This window comes from Solea solea, chromosome 2 (assembly GCF_958295425.1).
Source record: "Solea solea chromosome 2, fSolSol10.1, whole genome shotgun sequence".
Lineage (NCBI taxonomy): Eukaryota > Metazoa > Chordata > Actinopteri > Pleuronectiformes > Soleidae > Solea > Solea solea.
Window position 1 is genome coordinate 16,262,199 of NC_081135.1, and position 22,082 is coordinate 16,284,280.

A 22,082-nucleotide genomic window follows, 5' to 3' on the forward strand; every position below is an offset into this window, starting at 1 on the left:
CCTTAAGCAGAGTCAACTCCAGAAAGGCAGCAGGGCCTGATGGGGTTTCTGGATGCATCCTTAAGGCCTGTGCAGACCAGCTGGCAGGTGTGTTTCACCACCATATTCAACCTCTCGCTGCTACAGTGTGTCATTCCCACATGCCTTAAGGCTGCCACCATCATTTCAGTACCCAAGAAAAACACAGTGAGTTGTTTGAATGACTGCCCAGTTGTTCTCACACCCATTATCACCAAATGTTTTGAGAGATTAATTATCCCGCACATTAAAGCTGCAAACCCTCGGGACTTCGATCAACACCAGTTTGCATATCGGACTAACAGATCAACAGACGATGCAGTTATCACAGCTCTGCACACAGCACTCACTCACATAGACCACAGCAACACGTGTTAGAATGCTGTTTGTGGATTTTAGTTCGGAATTTAACACCATAATCCCACATAAACTGACTGTGAAACTGAGCAACCTGGGGCTGGGCAGCTCTCTCTGGGTACATGGGTACTGGATTTCCTCACAAGCAGGACTCAGGGTCAGGATGGGAACTCAGCCACCCTGACCCTAAGCCCCGGAACACGTCAGGGGTGTATCTTAAGTCCTCTCCTCTACTCTCTCTTCACCCACGACAGCACCATTGTAAAGTTTGCTGAGCTGTCATAGGTCATTTTTCAACACCATTATCTCTCATCTTATTTCATACATTTTTTAATTCATCATTGTTATGTGTGGCTGCTTGCAGCTTCTCTCTTTCCTCTCCACTCACCTGTGTTTCATTCCAGTAACTGCAATCCCTGCACTGTGAGTGGAGAGGGAGAACGCGTCATTGCAGGGAGGGAAGTTTAAAGAAGGAGGAAAGAGAGAATGTGCAGCCAGCTGGAGGACTTTTTGGTTTTCCATCCTCCCGCCATAGATGATTTTGCAACTAAAGAAATGCCTTTGATTTTTCTCCTCAGTTGCCTTTTCACATTTCAGTTGGTTGGAGGATACCGGCAGTTCTGTTATTAAGTTTAGTTTATTTAATCAATTTTTTATTTTTTCGGTCTCCTATTGAGCCATGCTTTATTTATTTTATTAGTCTATTGTGATTACACATGCGCTGCTGAGAGGATGTGTCACAAACCAACTGGTTACTGCAGCTCTTAGACTGATCGCCAGGACTTAAACATCCAAAGCAACTTGTCTTTCAATAAACCTGTGACATTTGAGTAAACTGTGTCCTATTTTCTTGTAAAACACACGTGACTATGTTTTTCTCAGTGGTGTTGGTTGAGAAGGTTTTTGCACCTATGATTTAGTTCCTTGAGGCTTAATTCTTCTATTCTTGGATCTTAAGCTTCGCCTTTTCAAGCTCACTTTGTCTTAATGCTTGTTAGTGGTTATAGGGTTTCAAGCAATACTAGCTTCCATTAACAGAAATGTTGTAAAATAATTTAAGCTCAGAAACTTTCTGTATTCTATTTGGTACTGTGTGGCTTCAAGTCCTATCATACTGTAACAACTTGGCACCACCAAGAGCTTAACCAGTCAGGTAGTTTGGCAGCAAGTCCATACATTTCCTCAACACTGTTTCATGTTGGCTGATATGAACCTACTGAACCAAGCACAAAGTAACCTTCTAAAGCAGTGGTTCTTAACCTGGGTCAGTCAGTCTCATATGATTTGTGATGACACGCCCCGCTTCGCCATCATTGGCTGCAGGTGATCACGCTACATCGCTTGGCCTATCTTTGCCGCAGGGAATTTGGAACCCAGTAGTCGAATTGTGACTATAGTGATGGTACGTCGTATGATTTCTTTCTTAATATTTTAATCCCTTCATACTAACTATGTCGAGCAAAAAAAAAAAGTGGTCGGACGAATATGTACAATATGGATTTACATGTATAACGGAATGTATCTTTGCCAGCAATCCTTTTCGAGGATGGTGGACATAAAAACGAAGAAAAGGAACAGACTTTGTTGCCAAAATGACATGAGAGTGGCACTTGCCAAGGTGACACCGCGCATTTCTGAACTGGTCTCAGTTCAGACCACTTTAGAACCACTGTTCTAAAGCCTCTTTAGCTGCTCCTCCCACATATTTCTGAAGAAAGATCTCTGAGGTTGGGGTCTCAATCAGTGTCTGAAAGAAAGATTTCCAATGATTGAACTTGAGTGAATCCTCACTGAAAATGGCAGGCTCTGGGATGGATGGATGGTGGATGGATTTTGTATCTTCTTTTGGTGGCACTCTTGCTGAGCCATAATGTTCAGTACAGCTTGTGTAGCTGCATACTGTCTAGCTGCGTGTTGTTGTTTTTTCAAATTCATTTGAGCACATAGAATCAGCCTTAGAAAACCTTGAGGCTGAGGGTGAAACACTGGAAATAGAAGAGACAAAGTTGTACCTTGAATTTGAGTTTAAGCATTATCTATATAAATCTCAGTGACTGATCATAAGGTGGGCTGTCAATGTGCCTATATTCATAAAATGCAGTATTCAGATCAGATAGTTCCTTCTGAATAGTGGTCTTGTAGGATACCTTTGGGATTCTGTTTCAATACAGACTTTTTTTTTGCCACCTAAGGCTTTCCAGCGTTCATAAATGCCTCTACGTGGCTCTTCAGTGTGTAATGCTTGCACCAAACAAGACTTGCTCTATGGCAGTTGCCCTAGTCTATTTACTTGTCTGTGGCATCTTTAATTATTTAGAAATTACCTTCCCAGTAAACTTGCCTCACATAAGCAATGTGGTTTAGAACAATATGATACAAAAAATATCTGTACTTATGTATGAACACACTAAACCTTAAAATCAGGACTTTATATCAACAGTGCAAGAGTAAATAGAAACTAAAGAGAATCGAGTAGAGACAATAAACTACAAGGGTCAAAATTCTTGGGCAACGTGTGTCTATCACAAATTCTAACAAGCCTCTGTCATATTGCAAGCAAGTGTGGAAGCACACACACACACACACACACACACACACACACACACACAGAGCCACCAAAAACAATACTTCACTCACACTCCGTGGGGTAAAGTAAGGAAAGTAATACATTAATTACCTTCTCTTCTCATTTTTCTTATTTTCACATTAACAATGAATTATCAACTTAAACCAAGAATCAATAAAACCTATATTTATGTATACACATATATATATATGTATATATATATACATATATATATATAAGCCAACACTTATGCAGAGTTGAAATACTTGAAAAAAGACGATACAGTCACTTTTAATAAGATCAGAGAAAAAGTGGCTGAACTGTGGACCAACTGAATGCATAAGTAGCCCAATATAAATACTTCCAGAGCTTATTTTAGCAAAATAACTGTTTTTATACTGTTCTATACTTTAAACTGAGGTTGAATACATCAGGATTTCATGTAAAAAAAAAGCAGAGGTATAAAAACCTTTTTTGTTATTAATCTTTGCAAATTGGCTCCTCCACTTCCTACCGCTACTATATTTTCATTTTACATAGTTACCTCGCCTTGCAGTTTGATTAAAAAAAGTAAAGCATTGTAAAATGTCCTTCATGTTTCCTGGAGGACGTTTGATATGGATCTGTGTTCAGTCCAGTGACCAATCACACAACAGCAAGCAATAGGGTTTCATTTTGAGCTGCTTCCAAGTCCTCCTTTCTCCTGTTGGATTGCACCTAAATGAAAAACTCTTACTTACTACTCTTACTTACCTACTTATATTCATAACTATAGGCTATGCTACGATTTTACGGTTAAATGTTATGTCAATGGAATAGTACATTACAACTTACGCGTTGACTCGGGCAGCAATTTTCTCTCCTTCGCTGGTGCAGCTGTGTTGCATTTGCGGCGAAATATGTGCTCATATTCTCCGTAGGCCAGCATAAGGATTTCCAACTCCTTCGCACTGAAATAAGTTGATCTTTTTTTTTTCTCGGTTGTCATGGTGACTGGTGGTATCGGGGCTCCATTGATGATGGCTTTTTATAGTGGTTGTGCACGCGCGTACCTCGAGGTTAACATACTCAGAGTTGATTGAACTAACTCAGATCAGCTGTTTTGGAACCGGATATTCAGAGTTTCCCGACTCAGAGTAAGTCAACTCAGAGTTCAGGGATATACTCAGAGTTTGTTGAACCTGCTTTCTGGAATACCCCCCTGGTCTGTAGTCTGCCCTGGTCTGTAAGGTGGTGCTGGGCGTCCGGCGACATCTCTTGACAAGGGCTTGAGCAGAGGGAACGGAAACGGAAACCTCGTTCTCGGAGCTGGGAAACAGAGGAGGTTGATAACCATAACAACATTCAAGCGGTGACAGACCAGTCAGACCAGTGGGGGTGGTATCCGGACATCAGGCTGACGCAGGCCCCCAGCAAGGAGCAGTACTCCCCCCAGAAGCGGGAGGCAAACTGAGGACCCCGATCCAACAGCACATCTTTTGGGATGCCGTGGATGCGGACCGCCTGTTGGAGAAGGACGATCGCCGTTTCCTTTTCTGAGGGACCATCATGGAAAACCGGTCTACCACCGTCAGGATGGTGGTGTTCCCTTTGAGGCTGGTAGACCGGTGACAAAGTCCAAGGCTATGTCTGACCAGGGTTGACTGGGTTGACCATCTGACTCATACTGATCAGAAGAAGTGTCTCGTAGTGTTTCGAAATTCCTTGTGACAGAGTGTAAATTCTATACTTATTCAGTAAAGTGAGTAATGCCGATGTGGAGGAGAAGTTCCAACTTGTCTGTGCAAGTTACAGCCAGGCCCTGGGACCAAATGCTGCATCTTTGCTGGAGGACTGGCCCCAAGAGATACCTGAGTGCCATAAAGAACTGGATGAGAGCTAAGATGACAGTGACTTTGAGGCAGTGTAAATCTGTGCTTCTTGGTGGGTCGGTTTTATGCCAATTTTGATTGGACTGCAAAAAATAAGTATTAATTGATGTATCTATAAAATAATGGATTGATTTATCGAGTTGGAACACTGTTGTTAGTTGCAGTCATGTATTATTGTGGCATCTATTGTATCATTTTTATTTTAATGCAATCTTTTGAAGTGTAGTATTTTTAAAGTGTGTTATTAATGCTTTTCTTTATACAAAGGAACTTTATACTCTGCCACTGGATGTAATATATGTCATACTGTGTGCTCCAGTATGATGTCATTCATGGTGATAGTGTGACTACTCTTTGGAATGAGCCACTTGATGAGCCATGTAAATGTCATTACATAAAATACTTTCCAACTGTACCAACTAAAGGAAGTAATTTGTTATAGCATTACATCAGGTATGTATAAAAACGTGTTGCAGTTCTTGTAAACTTGTTCATGCTGAAGTGTTGTTTATGTCTATGAAAATAAAATGTGTGAACATTTATTTTTTCTATTTGTGACACTGTATTCCAGTGATTTCATTTATTTATTTTGGGTAGATTATAGACACAAATAAACAATAGTTACCATTGGCATTATTATCATCATTAGTAGTAGTAGTAGTAGGCTATTTGCTGTCATTTGTATATAAAATGTGTCTTGTATCCCTAAGCAGCGCCTTACTTTATATGAAGCACTGTTCCTGTTGACAAAACTATTCAATAAGACTATTAAGTCAAAAAGCTTATGAAAAAATAACGATGTGATTGATTGGTTACATTTACATTATTTTAAGAGGCTGTTCTCCTCTTAAAAAAACAACCCTATATGTTGTTTGTACATGCAGCTTAAAAGTCTTCCTCAATAGAGAGACACACTCCATGCATGTGCATTAAATCTCTATGTCTTTGCACTTGTCACTTTAACATATTTAATCAAACTGGGCTTTCCATTTGGCATTACATCCAACCCCTACTGTTGCATAATCATACAATATATACATATATCCAGGATTGTGTGAATAGCTTATGTATGATTGAGAATGGGTCAAACCCTAAATCAAGAACTTCAGGCCTTCTTCAAAACCTCTAGTACTGTCCTAGATAGTCATCAGTATTACAATCTCCTAAAGTGACTAATTGTGGTCCCTAATTCCACTAATAAATGACAAACAAATAAACAAGAGCTTCATTTTATGAACTGGTCCTTCAAAGTGCTCTTCGGAACTAAGCCTGGGATGGTTTGTGTCCATGAAATGTGAAAGTTATAACTTTGTCATAGAGTGAAAACAAATACATCATTGGAAAGGTCTCACTGCCATTCATAAACATAACTGTAATTCATAAACATAACATAACACAATAAACTGATAGCTGCCAACAATGTCTGTAAATTGCATGTAATCATGCATAAAAGCTATTCAAATTGTAATTTTTAAAACATAAATGTGGATAAACGAAAATTAGTGATGCTTGTTAGTGCCACTAGCATGCATAAACCTACCTATCTTGTATACAATACTGAACTATTAACATAACTGATTCATGTTATAATTTTAAATGTACACGTACAAATTGCAGTAAGAGAAACTGTGCTATAGTGGTAAAGAGGTTTATTTTCATGGACAAGCATCACCTCGCTTCCATTTTCTGGTATTCAACACTCAGCAGCTCAGCTCCTGGTCTGGACTGTTCAGCAGTTTTCTCCACATTACATTACATTACATGTCATTTAGCAGACGCTTTTATCCAAAGCGACTTACAATAAGTGCATTTAAACATTTGGGTACAAATAAGATCTAGAAGTAAGTAAGAGCTTCAAGTAAGCCAAACTATGAAGTGCTAGTCATAAGTGCGATATGTAAGTTTTTTTTTTTTTTTTTGTCGTCGTCGTCTTAGTCAAGGTAGAGTCGGAAGAAATGTGTTTTTAGTCGGCGGCGGAAGATGTGGAGGCTTTCCGCTGTCCGGATGTTGATGGGGAGCTTGTTCCACCATTTGGGAGCGAGGACAGTGAACAGTCTTGAGTTCTGCCTGCACCAGGAGTCGGCCTCAGAAAAGTACCAGAAAAGTACTAAATTGACAATGGAGCGCCTCCAAGTGCGCAAAAATCGTGTGTGTAACGGGAGGCGAGAGCACAGCAGAATCTCCCAGCTCATCCACTGATGGAAACATGGAAAATATTCCCTCCTCGACACGCTCCTTCCATTTTCGCATCTTTTTGACAAAGCCTTCCATCCTGTAAAGCTGAAAGTTATGTGTGTTGCGACCTTGCATACAACTGTTAAGTTTGTTCAGCTCAGCGAAAATGTCAGCAAGATATGCAAGTTTGGTGACCTAGGCATTGTTGCTGAAAAGTGAAAAGTAAAAACTCCCAAATGGACGTGTGTAATTCTAACACACGTGCCAACACTGTTTTCCGCGTGAAAGCCAGCGCACCTCAGAATGGTACAGTAGTTCAGTGTGCTCTTCTCCTTCAGCAGCACAGAGATTAGAGAAGAGTCGTGTTTGCAAAGCACTCTTCTTGACTAGATTCACAACTTTCACGACCAAGTCCATGACATCAGACAGTTTAGCGCTCATGTCCTTGGCAACAAGTGACTCTCTGTGCAACATGCAGTGCGTCCAAATCACCTCTGGAGCTACATCCCTGACGAGCACGATTAGGCCACTTTTTAATCCAGCCATGGCTCTTGCGCCGTCGGTGCACAGTGCAATACATTTTGCCCATGAAATGTCATTTCCTCTGAAGAAAGCGTCAATCACTTTGAAGATTTCAGCACTTGTTGTGCGTTCAGGAAGGCGCTTACAAAACAAAAATTCCTCCTGCATTTCATCTTGATCCACAAAGCGCACAAACGCCAGAAGCTGCGCGTCCTTTGGCACATCCGTTGATTCATCCAGCTGTAATGCAAATGCATCTGCCAATCTCAGTTTCTCTATCGTTGCACCCTCACGTCTGATGCCATCTCATCAATACGGCGAGCAATGGTTGTGTCCGACAATGGGACAGTTTTCAGTTTATTAATGTCAATATCATTCCCATACATTGTTTTACACATGTCAGTTGCTGAAGGCAATATTAAATCCTCTCCAAGTGTGTATGGCTGTTTCTTTTGGGCAATCCGAAGAGCAACTTGATAAGAGCATTTCAAAGCTAGCTCACCAACTTTGGCTGATTTTTTCATCAATGTCTGTTGGCCTTGGAGGGATTTGAGACAAGTTTGGAAATATTCGTGGGGTTTGTCTTTTAAGTGGCTGTGGGTTGTCTCCAAGTGACGGTGCAGCTTTGATGGCTTCATAGACTCGTTTGACAGCACAGTAGAACAAATGACACACATCGGAAATTCAATGTCATCTGTCTCCTTGAAGGTAAATCCAAACTTCAGATAATTGTCTGTATATCTTTGGGTCTTCTCTCTTTTATGCTTACCCGTTACAGCTGCGGGGCCTACAGCAGGTACATCATTAGTTTCATTTTCACCTGCGGTTTCTGAGGTGGAGGGAAGGCCTATCTCTTTTGTACTTTTTTGTCGTGTTACAAAACAATCCATTTTTTAATTTTTTTGATCCAGACATAAGCACTAGCTGTTAGCATAATAACAATGGGCTCTCGGCCAATCAGAGAACATGACAAAACCAGCGTGTCACATACGGCCTCGTAATTGGCACAGCAGCGATAGGGGCGGGAAAACTGCGTGCTGCCTGTTACGTTACTCCAGCCTTTCAGTTTGCTTTTTTAACTTCTTAACATTTATTCTCTTTTTGTTGGTTCTTATTTTTTCACTGTAACTCTCTGAAGTTAGGGAATGACTCCTTGCCCCAGGTGAAGGAGTTCAAGTATCTCGGGGTCTTGTTCATGAGTGAGGGGACGAGGGAGCGGGAGATGGGCCGGAGAATCGGAGCGGTACTGCGGTACTGCGGTACTGCATTCACTTTACCACACGGTTGTGACGAAAAGAGAGCTGAGCCGGAAGGCAAAAATAGGGTTGTAAAATGATGTATTTGTTGAACATATCAAATATCTATTACAGCCAAATTAATAATTGCATTGCATCTAGATTATCTTTGATAAGAAAAAGTAAAGATGTTGCTTTATTCCAGATATTACAGCCAAAAGAGGAGTCGCACATTACTGGCCATACCGGGTTGAGTCCTTAGCAACCACCATAGCAACGTACTGAGACGTGAAACAGTCAGTAGGGACTTATTATAATATCATACCGGCTCCATGCTGTGAAAGGTCAGAATAGTCACTGTCTGGTGAATATCTCACCACCTATAGTGAGGCCGGCTAAGCTTTACTCAGTAAAATATAAAAAGTGGGAGGGGGCGCAGGGGGTTCCCTTCTGAGAGCTCATGACGTCACTGGGAATGCCCACTGGCACCCACTCCAAAGGCCAGTCGTTTCCACTGTAACACAAAAACGAAAGCAACTGATGTTTGGTTATGCAAATGAATAGTCAAGACTTATTAAGACTCACATTAGACCCCTGTGACTGTTTTCCCAATAGTTGTATCGTAGTGAATTTAATGAAATGACAGTAAATTAATAGTCAAGAAATGGTTGTAGAAGAACACATTGTGGATGCACAATATCATATAAAGTCATCCTTGTATCCATTCTCTTCCAATTATCCCTGTTGGGGTCACAGTGGGACTGGAGCATATCCCATCATCTTTCGGGCCAGATTAACCTATCACCAAAATGCAGTGGGATGGAGCCAGAGTATCCACACATACACAGGGAGAACATGCAAGCTCCACACAGAAAGATCCCAGGAGAATCTAATCTCCATCTTGCTGTAAGACAACAGTGGTAACCACTAAACCACCATGTTGGTGTTTTATGCCATATGGCCAAAATCACTAATTACATTTGTTTCGTGGGGCTTTACAATCTGTACAGTATGTGACACCCTCTGTCCTTAGACCCTCGATTCAAGTAAGGAACCAAAGTGTCATTTTCGGTGGGAATTTCTGCAAACTTAACTTTTCAATGAATATCATATACAAACATGTATCATATACAATCATGTTAGCATGTACACTAATCATCCACTAATAAAGTGAGTAAAGTGAGAGTAAGGCAGTGATGGACAATTTTAGCATTTTTAAACAAGCCTCTTTCTGACTTCTGTACAATGGTGCTGGTAGCAGAGAAGCATGATAGATGTTTTAGATGAATTTCTGACTGAGACAACTGCAGCCTCTTTATATTCTATGACACTACATTCACAGGGAAGATAATCATGGACTAAACCTACGTGACTTTTTATTTTTCACAATTCTCCTAGAAGATTTTACATAATGTAGGCTATTTCAGCATTGAATGTTTAGTGTGGGGATAATAAATTTGTCAATATTGGCCATGACTAGATTATTGGTGTGCATGTGAATGTTCTCAGTGTTGGTATCAAATAAGATATGCTGTGATCAGAAGTCATACATACCAGTGTTTGCACGGCACCCACTCCACCAGCTGCAATTTTTGTCCCTAAAAAAAAAGAAAGAGAATTTTTCAGCTCAAATCTTTGGCTATACCACTGTCTCTGAATAGTCTTTCAGGATTATTACACAGATTACAGAAAGACTATCAGCACTTTATGACTGGAAGATTCTCTAACATGAGATTTCTAGAAAACCTCAAGTTCAGAGAACCAACAATGACAGACAGGAAGTAACCCATAAAGAAATATTATCATTTTAAAATCCTTATGATTACGGAAGCAGGTGAATGACTTAGTGTGGGATTATTGAACCTTTATAACTTTGCATTTGGCAACCCTCTTCACAGGGTAGAAATCTTGGCTCCCTGACACTGTATATGGGCATTCTGAAAGGGAAAATATGTGGTTATTCTGGTACAGAGCTTGCATGTGTGGCATGAGCGAGGAGGTGTTGCGACAACGCCACCTGCGGTAGTTTCACCCGCAGGAAATTCTTAACTTCTAACACTTAATCTTCATTAATAAGGCACACAGGTTCAACAATACCACAGGGGCAAGAGATGGTCTCAAATTAAGGAAATACTTAATACTTAAACAAAACAAGTCAGTCAGTCATCATCTACCGCTTTATCCTCTGCCAGAGGGTCACGGGGGGTGCTGTGCCAATCTCAGCTACATCGGGCGATAGGCGGGGTACACCCTGGACAGTTCGCCAGTCCATCGCAGGGCCACACACAGATAGAGACAAACAACCATTCACTCTCACACTCACTCCTATGGTCAATTTACCTGATCCCCACATTGCATGTTTTTGGACTGTGGGAGGAAGCCGGAGAACCCGGAGAGAACCCACGCACACACGAGGAGAACATGCAAACTCCATACAGAAAGGCCCTTGTTCCAACCGGGGCTCGAACCCGGGTCTTCTCGCTGCAAGGCGAGAGTGCTAACCACTACATCCACCGTGTGGCCCCTAAACAAAATAAGTAATTAACAAAATTTCCCACACACCAGTTACCACAATAATAATAATAATAATCACATAAAATAAGCACCACCAAGAGTAAAAATCAAGGGAAAGGGCAGGGGCAAATCTAAAGTGGAAGTGTCTGTTTCTCAAAACGCCTGTGACACTGCACTCACACATCAAAAGAAAAAGGGAATCGTGAAGGGGACCACCACCAAGGACAGGACTGTCATCTCTGGGCCACAGCACCTATCCAAAACAACAACAATAGATGCTCCCAGCGAAAGGAGCAGGCAAGCGCATCCAGGAAATGCTTCTGGCAGAGCGATGTGTCCCCCATGGCCCCAGCAGCCGGTTGTGCTGAACGGCGAGGATTGTGCACCCACAACGGCCTCGCCAACGCCAACACCCACACAGGTCACGCCGAACAGGCCACAGTCACCAGAGAGAAACGGAAGAAAGAGAGGGGGGGCAGGTGTGTCTGCATCTCTATATATAAGGATGCATTGCATCGTCCCTGAATCAGTATGCTGTTTGTGTTGGCATAGTGCTGTATAGTGGCAAGGATGGAGACTTTATTTACACACGCGTGTCTATTTTTCACAGACACTTGTTGACAGAGACTTTTATACTTTTATCCCGGTGTGCGACAGGAATAGAGAAGAATAAACACTCGTGTTGACTTTTATGAACACAGAAATAATTAATGTCACTTTGTAAACTATGAAATGTTATAGCCAAACTGCTAAAATATATAAATGCCAATTGGAAACAGGCACACAGTTCTTTCAACATTTAGTTATCAAGTTTATACAATATAGTATCATAAATTCCACTGTGAACACACTTTTGTACAATGTAACGTTTTTAATAATTTCATTTGTTTTTGCAAACTTCCAACATCATGGCAACCTGTATGTTACAATAAGGTGTGTTATTGAATTTATTTATTGAATGTCTTATTAGTCTGTAGTTTGACATGTTGTTCAACTGGACAGAACTAATAAAAGTCTACTTGATCATGTTTTTAACCTGAAAAAAACCCTCCTAAAATTCTGTGCTGGTGTGGTCCAGCTGGTGACAGACAGATGTTAAGTAGACGAGATCTGCTGAGTACGTCATTAAGGAGATTAATGACACTCACATACATTATGGGATATAAACTGTTGTGAAAATTGGATTAACAGTTTCCTAAATGATCAGATTACCTGGAGTCAAACTGAGTTCAACATGTGTCCATGTCTTAGATAGATAGATAGATACTTTATTGATCCCGAAGGTAATTCAAGAAATGCAGTCTTTGTCTTTGTCCAGGGAGATGGAGAGTACAGCTGCAGGGACATCAGTCAATGATTAAGATTTCAGATTGTGTTGGACAGTGAGCGTGTGTTAAAAGGAGACATATGCAGTCATATAAAACATCTAGTCTACAAATCAGTGTCAGTGTCTGATATCTCACCTCTGTATGATTAAAGCCACAGGATCTGCAGACTTCTTATCTGTCTGTGGACTTTCAACCACTCCAGACAAGAAGTGCATCACATGGTCCACTTGGTCATCATCTTCAAAAAGAATGAAGCCCAGGGAGACACAATGTTGCCTCTGATGATTTTCTATAAATATATTATAGGTGTTTAGCTTGGGTATTCATATATAAATACATAAACACCACACACAAAATGCCCTTGTCAATCACCTTAAGGTATTGCAGCATGCCTTCATCCTGAGTAATGACATTAATTAACAGACAACTGGACTCACATCGTTGCTGTTTGGCTTGTTGCATAAATATTTAACAGTGAATACATGTGATGAAGTACTTTGAATAAGACATTTTCTTTCCATGATGATTTGCACTTCCTCTCTTTGAAGACGTGTCCTCTTTGTCTGGCCACAGTAACATCACTGCTCTGAATGGACACACACATAAGCCTGACTGAGAGAGTCAGGATCTGTGTGGTTGATGATGAGTGAAAGAAATGCTGAGACTCACCAAGTCTTTGCTGTAGGGATGGTCTTCAGTGTGTCTGTTTAAGATAGATTAACATAACACATAGATGTGTAATAATGTGTAAATAATTAACACAGGCATGCGTTTACATGAAATAATGTGCAGATATTAACACAGATGTGTTGTGAAAATTACAGTAATCAGAAATGTCATCTATAATACAATTAATAAATATGACACCATATTTATTTAAAGAAATTTATTTTTCTTAACATCTTGACATTTAGTCAACATTTCATTTTGAATTCATAACACACAAAACATCAGGACTACAGAAGTTCAAGGTCATTCTACAAAATACAAAAACAAATCACACTTCACAAGTGGATTATGTCGGCTAGAGTCTGCTAGTGTAGACATGTTGTTTATGGAAATCTCTCAAAATGGCCACCTTTTTTTTTTCAACAGGTGGAGCTTGAAACTCCACAAACTCCAACTGGACCACTGTGGAGATCTTTATTTGGAAGTTGTCATAGTCATTAACAATTTTACTTGTGTCACAGTCAACTTGAATGTATTTCAAGTCATTGTTATTCTTGAGAAACACTACTAATTGCACCGAATGTGACAGCTCTGAGTAACAGGCCTGCAAAAGCTGTGAGGCATTGGTAACAGTAAAAAGTTTCTTGCGTGTTTCAGTGCCATCTTTATAGATGGCTACAAGCACTCTCTAGAGTTTTGTTAATGTTGGTTTTCTTTTCTCGTTGTTGTTTTCTCTTTTGTTAATGTCGTTCCTCTTTCGTGTGATTTGCACTTCAGGGCCACAGTTGCAGCCACAACGGCCATGTTTGTCGTTTGTGGCAAACGGGCAAACATCACAAAAAGTTACAACAGTTTAAGTTCAGTTGTACCTGCTTATGTCTTCTGGCTTCAGAGTAACCTACTTACTTTCATTGAAAAGCACAAAAATGGAAATTTTGGTTGTCGTGTTTTCATTGTCCCACAAGTAAAGCTTCCCTTCTTGTTCACAGGTCTTCTTCTTCACTTCCAGAAATGGGATTAAACGGGAAATGCTTGTTATGTTTTTTACATTTTTCCATTTCAGCACAAAATCTGAAATTGGATAAACAAGTCATTATCCATTCTTTCATTTTTTTTTGTCAACGACTATTGAGAAAACAAGTCGTTTTTTTATTTTTGGTTTTATTGTGAAAAACGATTGAACGAATGATACACAGATTTGCATGGATTGTGTTTTCTCTGTGTTGTGGAATTTGTGTGTTTTTGGTTTTGAATCGTTTTGTTTTTGCAGTGTGTTTCTCACCCTTTCAATAGGTTGATTAGTCCCCTCATACTGTATAAAAGTGAGTATCGGGTCTTTTATTTTGAAGGTGCAAACCGGATTTTGTGTTTGTTTTGCTGCTAGTTGGGGTATACACATCATCAGCACACATCTGCGCGCACCAGCGGTCGTTGGTCGTTTTGAGCGCAGCTGATGAAGACGCAGAAGCACCATAGAGGCGCGAGAGGACCACTACCGGTCTTCACCTCCTCCCGCTACAGTTCCCCTCTTCCCCGTTTAGTTAGAGGAGTGGAGGCAAGGAAGTCAAAGTCCAGCTGTTTCTTTTTTAACGTCAAGCTGAGGAGAAGTAGAGAGGAGGGAGGAGAGGAAGCGGCAGACGGACAGACTGACAGACAGCAGTATTTTTGGCGCACTGGAGTTTATGTATTATTAAGTGGAGGCCGAACACAGGGATTGAACATTCAGAAGGACTTTTTTACCACAGGGGAGCAGAGTGGAGCAGAGTGGAGCAGAGCATAGAATCCTTGCAGTGATTCACCTGACCAGTGACTGACAACAGACACCAGAATCTGAAGTGTGTATATAAGAGTATTTTTTGGGGAGTCCCCCCCCGCCCCCCTCTCCCCGCCACCTCCTACTCCTGCTGCAGTAACGCTACTTGTTTGCCGCGTGGGTACAGGGAATGCCAGCTTCTTCCTCCTGACGGGCATCCGCACCCCCTCCTCCTCCTTCCGGACGCACCGACCCCTGCGATTCCTACTACTACGCAATGTTTTTTAATGCAAAAGCCTAAAGTTGTTGCCGTGTGCCGCCGACTTCACGCTATCACCGCTGCATGCCTGGCAGCCACAGCCGCTCCTCTCTCTGCGCCGCACGGCAGACGACGCCATTTGAAGAGGAACACTCGCGGGGTGTTCACGCCGCGGCGGCCGGGCGGCAGCGTCAACAGCAGCGACCGCTCTTCTGCCGCTGAGGTCCACCGGCTGGGGCAGCCGGAGGCTGAGACAGCGGAGAAAAGCACCGCAGCGGATCCTCTTTCCCTGCCGCACGGAGACGACGTCGAGGCGGAATACGTGCAGCTGCCGCTGCTCTCTGGACTTGTGGAGGCTCCGGGTGAGAAACCGGGCGACGGACCGGGATTCCCGCATTTGTTCTTGTCTATGGTGCAAATTGGGGCGGCGAAGAATCGCCGAACTCATACCAACAGCTGGCAACTGCTGGCATGCAAACAGGGGGGCGGATCATCCCCCATGCGGTGGGTGAAATTTAGGCTGCCGCATCCGGAGCTCCCCTCGTCCCCTGCCACCTCTTCCTCCTCCGTCTCGGCCAAATCCATGCGGTTTATTTGGAGCAGAATTTTCGGCAAAGGATCGCATATGCTGCAGTGTCTTTGTGGCAGGAGCCTGAAGAAAAATAAGAACCCAACTGGTGAGTTTGCTCTTAGTGTGTGCGTGTGTATGTGTGTATTTCCTCACGAGGCGGCACTGTTAACATTGCTTGCGGCGTTTTTCTGCAATCGCAGTTGTGCAGCAAATGAGTGCACTACAGGGGGGCAACAGCACATGGCTTTATTTAGACTTGTACATTGTAGGAGAACAAAGTGCGGAAAGAGTTTTTGTTGTTCTGGCTGCAGACATTTCAGCAGACACAAACTAAAGTATTTGTATTTTATTTTATTACACTGATGTCATTGAGTTTTCTTATCTCTGAACTTCACAAAGTCCCATCTCATTGCAGCTTTTTCTAAATGTAGTTTTGTATTACTTCTTCATTCAATCCACTGTCTGCTCGGTCTAAAAGTGTTGAGCAGTAAGTCTTTATAACTTCATTGAATTTATGTAAACATGAAACGAACAAACAATTGACTTTGTCAGTTGAGACAAAGCCAATCTTCAAGTTTGCTCCTTGTTCTTGTGAAACCACCTCATTAATGTGTTCAAACATTATGTTTTGAGTGTTTGGCATTTACACTTCACGATATATATATGTGTGTATATACATGTACACTCACATACATACTGTATATACATATACATGTATATGTATGTATAGCTATACATACAGTATATGTATATACATATACATGTATATGTATGTATAGCTATACATACAGTATATGTATATATATATAAATATTAGTGCTGTCAACGGTAACGCATCAATTTTGGTGATTCATTTAAAATAATAATAAAAAAAAAATAAAGCAGTTAACATTGTTTGTTTACTTCTGGTGGCGACTGACCCAGTAGAGGATGAAGGGCTGAAAGTAGTCATTGCCGTTGCGTTGGGAGATACCGCTTATAATCTTCCCTCGAGAGGAACCATCGTGTCAAGAATACACACTTTTTATGAGGATGAGAGAGCATGACGGAGGAACATGCTCAAGCAAGCAAAGGACATCTCTGTCACAGGAGACCACTGGATTTCTGTCAACAACCCTGCAACTACTTGGGCGTCACAGCGCATTTCATTGATAAAGACTGGACTCTGCAGTCGTTTGCACCAACTGTGAGTAAAACATCGGAGCGACACTATGCCGAGGCATGTGCGAACCATTTTCTGGATGTTGCAAACAAATGGAAAATCAAGGAAAAACAAACCACACTCATGGTAACATGGTTGCAGCCGCAAAGCTACTTCTACTTGTTTATATAAAAAAAGAATTGGCATTTCAGCGGATGTCTAATGTTATTGGCCTAGGTGGTTTTGATATTCAAATTGTACTATTATTTCTATTCGAAAATAAAAGAAAGATGCCTTTTTTGTGCTAAAATTGTACTTCACAGAAAAGAAACTGTGTTTAAAGTTTAAAAAAGCTATTAAAACTTCTTCATTCATTCCATGATTTTATATAAATACATATCTGTTATAATATAATATTGTGGATGGTCTTGGAGGATGTTGAATTAGATTCTGAATGTAACAGGGAATCAGCGTGCAGCTGAATTCTGGAACAGCTGAAGTTTATGGAGGGATTTGTGAGGGAGACCAAAGAGGAGAGTATTGCAGTAATATGGAAGGTGACAAGGCTGTAAACAAGGATAGGGTGGTATAGGGTGGAAGTGGTATGGGGGTAAGGGAAGGGCGGAGGCGTTTAATATTGCATATGGATGGAAATATGCAGACTGAGTAATGTTACTGATGTAGGGTTGGAATGATAGTGACCTGTCAAGGATGACACCCAGACTCTTAACCTGGAGGGAGGGGAAACTGAGCTGTCACCGAACTGTCGATGGTAAATAATATTTACCATTGACATAAATATATATATGTGTGTATATATACGTATATATATATGAATATTTGAAAACGTAAGTTTCTTACATGCTGATGGAGAATACACTCAATGACTCTTCGTGAAGTCTTAACTAGAAGGAAATTGCACAGCGAACACATTAAGTTTGGTTGTGGTTCAGTGGTCTGTATACTTTTTGTTTCTTGGACAAAAAGATTTTAAGAAGACGAGAGGTTAAGGTTTTACAAAAAATGTTTTAACGAAGAGCTTCACTTTTTAATCAGTTTTGCTACCGACCTCTGTTATTAAGTCATTCACTACATTGACACAGTTACAGCTGTTTGCCACACATTATCATCCATTTGTGGTGGCTCAGGGTGAATCTTGAAGTCACAAACGAGTAATGGAATGTTAGACATCAGATGCTGTTAAGGCTGTTTCAACTCATTGTCTGTTGAATGCCAAGGCATTTTTTTTTTCTTACTAGTCGCAACAGACTGGCCCTCGTTTTACAGCCATTTCAGCACCATGGACAGTGCACACCACACACAGACACTGCTGCAGTTTTGATGGCTGTAATTTAGGTCTTCAGGCTTCAAGTCCCATCATACTGTAAACATTTAGAAATCATACAGACCAAACAAAGCACTCTTTCTGTCTTCCCCATGCCCTCACTAAATAGTGAAATTCAGGAAAGGAAAAATGCCATGAAATGCTGAGTCATGCAGAAAGGCCCTTGTTCCAACAGGGGCTCGAACCCAGGTCTTCTTGCTGCAAAGGCAAAAGTGCTAACCACCCACCTAAAAAATGTTTAATGGTAAATGGTCTGTATTTGTAGCGCTTTTCTAGTCTTGATGACCACTCAAAGCTGCTTTACACTAGTTTTGCCATTCACCCATTCACTCACATTCATACTGACTTACGAACTGGCAAGAACATACATTTTTAAGTAATTTTCATTACACACTGCATGGCCAAAAAAAAAGTCGCCACCTAAAAAAAAGGGTCACATCACCTTTAGCTTTGATTACGGCACTCATTCATTCATACAGCATTATTTCCATAAGCTACTCCACAAGATTTATTTCCGTCCAGTGTTGCATTCATTTTTCACCAAGATCTTGTATTGATGATGGGAGAGTCGGGCCACTGAGCAAAGCCTTCTCCAGCACATCCCAAAGATTCTCAATGGGGTTAAGGTGAAAATGATGTCTCATGCTCCCTGAACTACTCTTTCACAATTTGAGCCTGATGAATCCTGGCATTGTCTTCTTGGAATATGTCCATGTCATCAGGAAAGAAAAAAATGCATTGATGGAATAATCTGGTCATTCATTATATTCAGGTAGTCAGCTGACCTCATTCTTTGGGCACATGATGTTGCTGAACCTAGACCTGACCAACTGCAGCAACCCCTTACCTATTTGCTTAGTTAAAGGCGACATCGAATGCTTGTATCACACATATATGTTAGTTATGGAGGTCTACTTACATATATTAACTTGTTTTCATGGTTAAAAACCTCCTAATCGCTGCAAACGAGCCAAACAAAATATCTCCTCACTGACGCTCTTGTCAGCCGCGCTGTTTCAGACCAAAACCACACCCCCAGAAACAGGACTGTGTTGTGATTGGCCAGCCAACGAGAGCTTTCCTACTGTCCTGTGATTGGCCAGGTACCTGGAAGTGACGTAATAGATAGGCCAGCTCTCAGATACACAGCTCCCCCTCTGGCACGGTGGATGCTCTGCATCTCAGCAGCTACAACGAGAGTAGTTCTTCTTCTTCTGCGGTTGAATGTACGCAACCGGATGTGCCCGGACTAGTGCCCGCACCAGGAGGCGCTACGGTGGTGAGAGGAGTGGTCAGGATTTTTGATGACATCAAATTAAGGAAGTGCCGATCCGCTTCGCAGAGCCCAGGAAAACAATACAACACTATTTTCTCAGCAGTGGCTGAACTGTTTGTCCTGAAACTTTAGGGTTTCATAAACGAGGTAATGACGCAGATACACACACACAAACGCAGCGTTAATTTTTTTTTTGGCCAGGCAGTGTATCATCTTTCATTGATAAATAAATATAATTTTAATTAGGAGTTGACCAATATTGTTTTATTCAGGGCCGATGGCAATACAGATTATTATAAATTTGTAAAGCAGATTACTGAAATTTAGAATCGATATGCATTACACTAAAAAAAGAATATCTGTCAAAATTTTGAATTTACAAACACCAACGCAAACTTTGCTCTGCGTGTTGGATGCATGTAGAGCCCACATGATCACAACAGGCGCTGCTGGATAGAAGTGCTGGAGCAGAACAGACTATTGTATCTGAGTGCTTATATCGGTGATTTTAGAGGCACTCCCATATAATTCGATATGCGTTTTTTGGCTGATCGGACCGATATCAATATCAGATCGGGACATCCCTACCATCAATAAATAAATAAATAAAAATAAAAAACCCGGCAGGTGCTCAGTCAGTGTCAGTGTGTTCGATATGTATGAATCTTCCAGGTCGTGAATGTTCAAGAACACATATAAAAACATCGGCATGTATGGCCGGTGTCTTCAATTTCCTCCTTCCATCCCTGTCAAATGAGCAATTTAAGTTTCAGTGCTTGTACTTTGGTGGAAAGTTTGGTCAATTCCAGGTCCATCAGGATCTTCTGGTATGCTTCGAATGTATACTTGAAGCTTTTAGGATAGCTTAGATTAAGTGCGTAGATCAAGCCATAAAGCATCATGCATGCATGGTTGACTTGGAACGCCTTCCAGGACCACACCAACATCTGCAGAGCGTCCACTAGGACCATCACCCTCAGCTCGAACGGTCGTCCCTGTGACGTCTGCCTCGGCCTCACTGCATTCAATGTCCTAGAGATGGAGGGAACAGAACAATGTTGCCAGTGTTTTTGCCACGCCACGCCACGGTTTGATTGGTTTTCCACTACAAAAATAGTACCTACTCAACGTGGGCGGAGTTATCACTGCACGGCTGCATGAAATTGCGGTGACTTTGTTTTACACACAACACACATGAGTGGCTAGTGACTAGTGACAGTATAAGAATCTTTAGAATCAGTTAATTAAAACTATTTGTTCAGTACTTCCTCCATGACCGGAGCACAGACTCTGTCTGACACAGTCACTGGACTGAAATACAGAGCAGGGTTTGTGATGCCAGTCGCGATCAGCAGACTCCTGGTAATTGTTGGAGATTAACCCACATTTTTAGGATTGTTAAGTCTTGTTTATTGTATTGGTATTGTTTGGCTTGATTCTTGCGTCGGACGTCTCTTCCTGTGAGGGCGCTCTGACCAATCAGTGGCCGTCAGCCAGACAACATCACGCATATACCTACTCAGCTCACTTAGAACCGCGCCAAAACAGGTATTAAAAAAGTACAAGGTAGTACTAGGTACTATGCTAGTAGAAACGCAACTTAACTGTGGAAACCCGCCATAAGTCTGTCCTCTGGAATTTGGGACAACCCTAAACTCTTAATCGGCAAGTCTCCAGTTATATGGTAGGAGTGGGTAAATAAAGGGATTAATTTTCAGGAGGCAGGACATGCAGCCTCCAACTATTATTCTATGCTTATAAACAACCATGGTCATGATGCTATCACAGCCCTACAAACAGCATGGGGAAAAAGACCTGAGTATTTCCTTTAAAGAACAATAATGGAATAGAATAATTGGTATCACTAAATATGTCTCTAGAGATATTAGTATAATTATTATATAATTATACCCTGAACTATACATACTAGGTTATCCTAAACCCATCAACCACATGATAAGCTGTAAATTGACATTTTTATTAACAATACACCAAAAACTTATCAATGATTCAAAACCTGCAAAAAAACAAACTGAGTCCTGGCTCATCATTGAATGAACAAAAGAGAGTACCCCACTTACAGTAAGTCAAGTGTGAGAGGATTCAGTGCCTTTTTGCATGGAGCCTATAGAAACTAGGGCTGTTGTAACTAATTTTGGGAGTTGAATATAATTAGAATATTAAAAAAATCAATGCTGTAGTTGCTATTCGAATGTGTGTGTTTTTTAATTCACGTTTTAAAACATATCTATCGTATCTAAGTATCTATTGACAGAGACGTCTGAGCCAGCAGGTCATTTCAACAGGACAGGCCGAGGTAACGCTGCTCTGTTACTGTGAGCACCGAGCGTCCACAGAGGCGGAGCTGATCGCCTCCGACAACGCCGCTGCCAAACTATAAATATGTCATATCTTAATGCACTAACCACATTTTTGAATTCTAAATGACTAATGTCTTGCCTCAAATGATCTTAAAACTGCG

At 41.3% G+C, this 22,082-nt stretch overlaps 1 protein-coding gene across 1 annotated transcript in view; it reads left to right on the top strand.

Moving 5' to 3' along the window:
* The first annotated feature begins 14,096 nt into the window (after positions 1-14,096).
* The window catches only part of LOC131446212 (fibroblast growth factor 14-like), an 86,660-nt gene continuing 78,674 nt past the window's right edge, over positions 14,097-22,082 (top strand). Inside the window, exon 1 of the mRNA XM_058617323.1 lies at positions 14,097-15,944. Within this exon, the coding sequence (XP_058473306.1) occupies positions 15,296-15,944 (649 nt within the window). The 5' untranslated portion in view covers positions 14,097-15,295. The remainder of the gene's footprint in view (positions 15,945-22,082) is intronic.